An 8,436-nucleotide genomic window follows, 5' to 3' on the forward strand; every position below is an offset into this window, starting at 1 on the left:
CTTCGCTGAATTAGCTGTGAGTTGTGATAGAGCTGTCTTCTTGATCAGGGAGTAAATGCAAGGAGAAAATCCTAATATGGACAAAAAGAAAGGTAAACCTGTACTCTGGGCTGTGGGTAATACCACTCTTTTTGCTGGCCACTTTACAACAGAGCGTACATTAAAAAATATACAGCTACACATCTGCATGAGCAGAATAGCGTAAAGGCTCCATTTCATCAACAAGTCAAGTCTAACGAGTCGGAAAAAACAAGAATGGTGGTGCCATCTGTTCTGAAACACTTTGCTGGGAAAGGGGGAAAGAAGTGAGAGGACCAGAGGGGGAAAAAGCTTTTTCAGCAATGTCAATATATACTGTACTCTGTCCACAGTCAAAGGGCCAAGTCAAGTTTATCTCTGTAGGAAACAGACTTCTCAATGTTGATAAATGATTCTGACCTCTATCATACGAAACACTGAAATGAGAGCCGTAGTAGAGTGTGACATAACATACTTAATGTGTGGACTACCAAGCAAAGATATCCACATTTACAGTTATTCCACAGTGCTATGAAAGAATGGCTGCATGACAACAGCACATTATTTCTTTACTTACACTCAGATATGAATTGAATACATGGCTGAGTCCTGACTCCAGGGTCGACAAAGAGTGGAAAGTGTCCTCAAGATGGTGTTCAGGCCTTGTGTGGGACCCAGCCTTGTCTTCTATCAATCTAATCAATACCCCCAAATTCCCTCCCTTCCAAACACCATCAATCTTTATGTCTTTGTAGGTCGCTCTGTGATGACCAAAAGGAAAAAGGGACTGAAGATAAATGTCTGAAGAGAAGAAAGGTCACTACTGATTAAAGCCGCTAACTCTTTAGGAAAGACTTGCAAGCAAAAGAGGAAATGGAGTGAGACAATGGAGCATGCGGGTTCAAAACACCTAATGGAGTGCCCTGCTTGCTGGGCTAATAGGCTGCTTCAAATTGAAAGGAACAGCAGGCGTCTAAATTGAGCGACGTGGAACATTTCCCCCTGTTCATTCAGTCAGTTCCCAATTGGGAAAGTGAGAAAGGGGAAAAAGGAAGAAAAGGTTGCCATTGTTTGGTGCAGAGAAGTTGCTTTTATTCATCTGCATTCAAGTCTGGAAGATTGAGTTGCAGATGAATGTAAATGACGGAAAAGCCAGTAATTACTGTTTTGGCGCCAGACTGGGATAAATAAACTTAATGTCCATTTCAGAACTCAGAGATTGCCTGTACCTGCAGGTGCTGATTCTCATCTTAACAATATGATGCTGATTGAATGTCCATGTTGATATTTGGACACCATAATCAATCATTACATTGTGAGACAAAGCACCACACATGCTGGAGCCTGACAGGTGCTCCCCATGATGCTTAGCACCAATTAAATCGCTAAGCCATTGTTACACCAGGAAGAGAGTCGTTAGTAAAAAATTATTGGTAAAAAATATTATTTATTTAGGGCTGGGCTTATGCTCTGAAGACTTCACTCTGCTGCAGTGAAGACAATGATTTTATATCGTCTCGCCGTGGTCAACCTTAGTCATGTTAACAGTCTTTGAAGAGACACACCGGCTTGACCTTTACTGTGACATAACCAATGTCACCCCTGTGCTGCCCACTGGGTATCTCATCTGTCTCATCAACAGTTTGCTTTTTCTTCCTTTGTGTCATTGATGTAAGCACTATGAGAACCTGCTTGAAAGGAAAAGACACCTCAGCAATTGGGATTTTGCTTTTTGAGCTGTTTATTTTCCGGCACAGTTGGATCGTGCAATTGCACAGAAAACAGAGATACAGTATACCTGGTTTTGCAGACACAGAACATAGATCAAAAGCATGTTCTGTTTAGAGAAGACAAGCATGCCAGCTTTATTCCGCACTGCCAGTTTTCACTAAGGCAGAAAGCAGTTGAAAGCATCATAACAGTGCTGGAGGCTGATAGCATCTCAACCCCCACCACTGATAAACAAACCATTTTAAATATTTTTTCTCAAGATGTATGAATTTTGATCACCTGCTAGCGGAGAGCACTCAGTGGGCGATTGATTAAACCTTATTTCTAGCAACGTCTTCAGCTGTAAAGAAATTATATCAGGACAGCCCTTCGGTGGCACAAATCAATGGGAGACAATTGACAGCATCAGCGTTTACTTCACTGTTTTTTTCACTCTTTGATCTCCTAGCTGCTTACATAAAACAATCATAAACCTTGATTAAAATATTTATGTTAACAAGCAGCAAATCACTTCACATTTTTTAAGAAAATAGAAAGATGTAATTGTGGTTGCTTCATCTGCTTTCATAGTTATTCAGTATTGCAAATAAGGCAGAAAGCTTCCCATTGGAGGAAATTACTTTGCCTGGAGATATAACAGAGGCCAATCCAATGCAGACACAAATGACGATGTGATGATCAGGATTCCTTTTTTAGGAGTTGTAGTATATAAAATATTGTTTGTCACTCCTGTTTGGTGAAGGTGAATACTAAAACACTGCAATTTAAACAGGAGGTTTCTGCTTCTGGTCAAGACTTCATATCTGCTGCGGTTGTGTTGACTCCTCATCTGATATAATAAGGGCAGAAAACCAAGCAAAACACAGCATTTATTATTTACTGATGTCCTATTCCCTTTTTAATGTAAATATTGAGTACTATAATAAAATCAGCGTCATGTTGCTTCATCAGTAGCAGTTGTTTGAGCTGCGCAAAGGGTAAAACTTAAAGGCATTGCATCGTGGGATTGTTAGCATTACATGTCAGGCACATTATTTCTTTTGTTCCATTGTGGAAATTTTGTGGGCACTACACAAGTAATTAATTACTTTTTTCAGGTAACTTGCCCAAATTCATATATAGGGTAATGGAAAGTTGGTTGCTAATGATATTGCTGCTATGATGAAGATTAGTCTTTAAAACAGAACTATCAAAGTGACTATAACAATAAATAGGTGACGACTGATATTTTCAGTATTCTGTTGATTATTCTTGGTTCAATTAATTCAGATTCTTCCAAGATGTTTTAACTAGTGTGTTTTTTCCAAGCCAAACTGACATGAAAGCATGTCAAACACCAAGCAAGTGCAAAATCTTTTGGTTTTTGCTAAATTTGAAGATAGCCTTGAATCTTCCTGATTAAACCCAATAAAAATATTCCAATAGACAACATATTAAAAAACTAATTTTATATACTTTTTATGCTTTTCTGTACAAAATATGTGTCTTTAACTGGAGAAATGTCATGTGTAGGCTGCACATGTGGCTCCAATTATTGTGAATGTGAGCCTCTCCAGAACATCTGTCACAGATTAGCAGTAAAGTGAAATAGGCAGTTCCTGTTCATACGTTCCAAAATGATCTGGCAGTAATTTTACCAGTGAAGGATGAAAGGGGAGGGGGGGAGGGGGGGGGGGGACTTATAGGTCAGAAACACTACACAAACCTATCTTTGTCTGGGCATGAGCCTTGTGTTTTACAAGTCGTGACAATCGGCCCAAATAACATAATGCTTGGACAGCTTGAAAATACACGGGTGTGGCAGATACAAACCAAGAAAAGATGGGGAAACAAAGTATTATAGAAACAGATGAATCCAGCAAAAACATACACATTCCACAAGTCTGATCTTTTATTTTTTTTACCTTTTACCTTGGATGTCTTTGGCTGCAACAAAAATACAACCTATCTCGAGCCCACTAGTAGGAATAAAAGCACTTACTCTACATAGCAGGTACACTTTCACCTACAAACACTTTCATTTGAAACATGGCATCCAGCTTTCTGCGACAAAATAGAAAGACCTTCTGACTAAAAGCAACACAATCAATGAAACATGAAGAATCCCTCAGGTACAAAAAGAGGATTGCTTGTTAGGGGGGAAGCGGGCTGTCAATCAAAGGTCCTACACAACAGGGTGAAAGTGCTTGGAAGGCAAATCAGTGTTTGTTAATGGTATGGGTCAATTGTTCTGAGGACGGCTGGACCTCTGTACTCATCTGTAGGCCTATTTAGTCACCCTGGGTAGAGGTTTTGTATTCCAGAGTGCTCTGCCCTTGCTGAGCCATTCAGATTTGCTACTTCTTCTTTGAGTAATACAATCCTCTCTTGATGGAAATCTATTTACACTTTGTTCTGCATGTCAAATGCTGTAGCTGACATTTAACTATCTGGAGCCATGCACTGCTGGGTATCTGCTATTTCCCCTCAATAGCTGCAACTATACTGCACTAAATATCCCACAACTTAAGTGTAATATTACTACCCCCCTGAGTACAGATACTGTATTTTGATGATGTGCATTTTCTGTCGAGTTAGTCTGTAAACTTGCTAAATCTGTTTATTTATAGTTTCTTCATCACATTCATCAGATAAACTCTATGCAAAGTAAATTGTTCTTTTGCAAAGTCATTTAAAGGCTCACGTTTTTACAACAGGAGACAAAGGTGTAATTCCACACAGTGTGTGAATCTCTCCACTTAACTTAAAAATACAAGTTTGCTTCCCACAAACCAGATCTGCCAAATCCATCACATGCTCTCAAAAAACCAACAATTTTCAAAGCTGAAAATGTAAGGGATGCCACGTGATTACACAGAAGAAAAATGCGAGACAAAAGGAGATCAAAACATAGCCGTAATGTATGGTAACTAGACGTCAAATATCAAAATGTCTCTGGGTTTGCAGGAATGTCAGAAGTCTGTGGCTGGGTGTGTGTGTAGGAGTGTGATTCAGGCACAGACACATCAAGATGTCACTTCATAACCTCTGGCTCAGGAGGCTCCTGTCATATTCACATTTCAGAGATCCGCTGCCTACCCCGACAGACATGCTAAATATAGAATGGGGACAGAATTTCTGTTTGGAGCCACTGCTCTCTTTATCTACATCTAACACTAGCATATGCACATAGGAACCGCTGTCTTCTCACAGTTGTCCACGTCCTGTGCATGCATGTAGGCACACAAGCATCGACACAAACCCACCGATGTTGAGGCTCACCGTATTCCCATGATTGCTCGTATTAGATGAACATAAGGTGCGAGGGTTGGGCTCTTACGTGAACAAGCTTCTCATTCCTTCCAATTACATTTCTGTCAAGTGACTTGCACTATGTTATTACTTCTTGGACAGTCATTTTAAATTCCCCTCATTCTGAATAATTTAATCTTGGCACAAAGACAGACAGGCAATACATCACTAGTCTCATTTACCTGGCTAAATCCATCGTTAAACCACATTGTTGCTGTTACTTTATTTGACCTTTGTATCAGCACAGTAACCCAAAAGGACTTATGGACATTTCTGAAGCAATTAATTGTGCTACTTATCTGTATTGTGAACAGTGGATATTACATCTCCAAAAGTTAAAAAATTAAAGATGTCTCAGGACTTGCAAGGCCAAAGCGAAATAAATAGGAAATGAGCCCCTATTAATGACTATTGATTCTTTTCTAATAAAATAGCCACTTCCTCTCTTTGCTTGGCCTCGGTGTTGATCTTGAATTAATACCGGCTATAACTTTTGAAAATTGTCCTTCAGTCTGCCTCAGCAGAGCAGCATAACCTGAAAAGCTCCATATATCCACACATATATCTCCTTTTAGCTGACTGGCAGATATTTTGTTCCCTCATGAGAGACACGTGACCCACGTTGCAACTGTACTGGACATTTAGCACATAATGTTTCAGCTGCACAAATTGGTTAATACACTAGTCATATCTGGTCACATGACAGAAGAGGGAGAAGATGCCTCAACATTTCAACCATTCATGTCATATTCTGGTATAAATTGATGGTTATGTTAAGGAAAATTAACTATTACTAATTGCATTAGGGAATAAAGTGTTGTTGTATAATGTAACATGTCATGTTTCACCTTGTCATTATGGGCTCAAATGTTTCAGCTAAGAAATGTGTTTTTCTTTTCACCATCATTCTCATCATCATAATCACCATCATCAGTAAGGCAGTGGTATTCAGATAATATGCACGTTAAGCTTGATTACCTAATAGTGTAGATTACCTAGCATAATTATGTGGTACAATAAGGCTGATGACTGAAACAAATAACTAAAAAAGTGTATGTGCGCAGTGTCCACTGCAGAGTCAGCTCCTTTATTTAAACCCAGGATCAGTGAGCCCACAGACTGTGGACTGGACTCAACCACCTCATACACAGGTCCACAAATTTTCCTGTTGGTCTGTAATGCTTTTTATTTGAGATCATGAAGTTATGCCTCAAATGCACTCAGAAAGTGGCATGGTACACTCCTCAACAATACATAACTGAATAATAGAGGCTGAAGATAACAAACTCTGTAGGCATTTTAATCGCACAGCACAAGCCACACTAAGTATAAGCAAACAGCATCAGTTGTACATCTAAACTAATGGAATGAAAAGTTAAACACAAACATTGAGGTCTTTTCTAACCAGACTGCATTAACGTGAACGGCAAGTCGAATAGAGTATGACTCTTGGACTTAAACCAGAACAGACAAGCTGTCGGGTCTCGGGGTGTATTATTCCTCGTATGGTAACTCTCTAATTCAGGGCTTTCCAAACTGTTTCATAGTGCTCATATTCACAGACACCTCAGATTACAACTCTGGTTTATTCTGAGCTACACCCAACTGAAGGAACTGTTTTGTCTGCTTCACTGTAGGTGATGAGAAAGCAGTGCGGAGTGTAAAACTTCTTACTGGCAGTCATTTTACTCACAGTAATTTCCCGTCAGTAGTGGGAAAAAAATTCCCATTCAGTGTTGTAGCTGGAGAGGCCAGGCTGCCAGAACATCATATGAATATTATAATAGAAACAGCAAGTGCACTATTAGTGTTTTAATAAATCAATAGTACTAATCCAATAAACTTTATTCTTCTGAATGCAATACCTGATATGATTTTTAAAAACAACCTTCTTAAAACTGTGCCAAACTAAAAGAAAAAGAACATGGAAAATATCCAACCTTGTGGGATCTTAGTAATTACTAAATGTGACATTGTAAAGTATTTTCCTTTGACAACAATTTGCAAAAATGGGTTTGATTATTGCAACATGCCTGTTGAATAACTGGCAACACATACACATGGGCTACAGTGTTATTAAGACCAGATTTAAAGGGAGGGGTCAGATGAACTTTTATTCCCTTTAATTTCTCCCCTTTGTACTATCCCCCCTAGTAGAGCAGCCTTTTGGTTTAGAAATCAAAGTTGACTTTTGCTTTTCCATTTTCCCCAAAGACTTAAAAAAAATATTAAAGGCAAATTTAACATGAGCTACAATTTGTGATATGACAATACAAATTGACAGACAATAAAATAATAAATATATTCTGACATCATCCTGAATCGAGGCTGAAAACACTCGCCAGATGTGTTGTTGACGTCGTTAAACAACGCTAATATTTCAGTATGAATATAATAATGACAAAGCTCAACATCCACGTCGTTATCCACACTGTCAGGCGAGCGCGCTCCGATGATTTTTAATTAATTAATTCTCTTATAAAGGAATGGGAAGTGACTTACCCAGAAACAAAGAGCGAAATATTGCAGACATCACGGCTGGAAATCCCATATGCAACGGAGCTGGAAACAATGCGCTCAGACCGCCTTCAAATTCATTCGGCTGAGCTAAGTGCAGGCACAACGAAGCGGCACCATCAGAGATACGAGGAGCGATTCAGAGATAAATAGATCTTCATTGAGCGCATGAGTCCAAGGACATCATATGTTGTACACGCCCGACATATCTAAGCCTCCCAGGAAGAAGAAAGGTGGTTCTTTCTCTTCATCGTCATTGTCATCGCAGGCTCTGACCTGGCGTCAAATCAAAGTTCCCTGGCTGTCTGGTTCTGGCGTGGGACGTGTTGTCTCAGGGTACCCTCTGTCTCCTCCTCAGCAGTCTCTCTTCCTTTCCTCCTCCGCTGCACAAAATGCCAGAGAGGAGGAGGAAGAGGAGGATAGGAGGAGGAGGAGGAGGAGGAGGAGGAGGAGGAGGAGGAGGAGGGCGAAAAGGTGGATGATGAGGGGATGCTGAAGGATGGAGACCTCTAGAGTCGGAAGTTTTCTTACACAGCCAGGACACTATGCAACAAACATGATCGTGTCCTCCAGAGTTTTAGGTGGTGCACAGCCGAAGGAGTTCATTTCTTTAGTATGAATGGGATTAATAGATTTTCTAGTATGATCTATTCAGCAGTTCCACAATAAACTGCTTATGCTGTGTAGTTCATAGTGAATAATTTGATATCCATTTATATATCCATTTATGTGTGTGTATATATATATATATATATATATATATATATATATATATATATATATATATATATATATATTTCTAGGGTATGTATGGTATTAGCATACCATACATACCCTATACCAATTTTACATATTCACATTGTTTTTGTAATTGTAAGG

The 8,436-nt window shown here is 39.3% G+C and overlaps 1 protein-coding gene across 1 annotated transcript in view; it reads right to left on the minus strand.

The window, feature by feature from the left end:
- The window catches only part of clmpb (CXADR like membrane protein b), a 63,224-nt gene extending 55,264 nt beyond the window's left edge, over positions 1-7,960 (minus strand). Inside the window, exon 1 of the mRNA XM_067507709.1 lies at positions 7,543-7,960. Within this exon, the coding sequence (XP_067363810.1) occupies positions 7,543-7,591 (49 nt within the window). The 5' untranslated portion in view covers positions 7,592-7,960. The remainder of the gene's footprint in view (positions 1-7,542) is intronic.
- Positions 7,961-8,436: the final 476 nt, after the last annotated feature.

The sequence above is a fragment of the Channa argus genome, chromosome 6 (assembly GCF_033026475.1).
Source record: "Channa argus isolate prfri chromosome 6, Channa argus male v1.0, whole genome shotgun sequence".
Classification (NCBI taxonomy): Eukaryota; Metazoa; Chordata; class Actinopteri; order Anabantiformes; family Channidae; genus Channa; species Channa argus.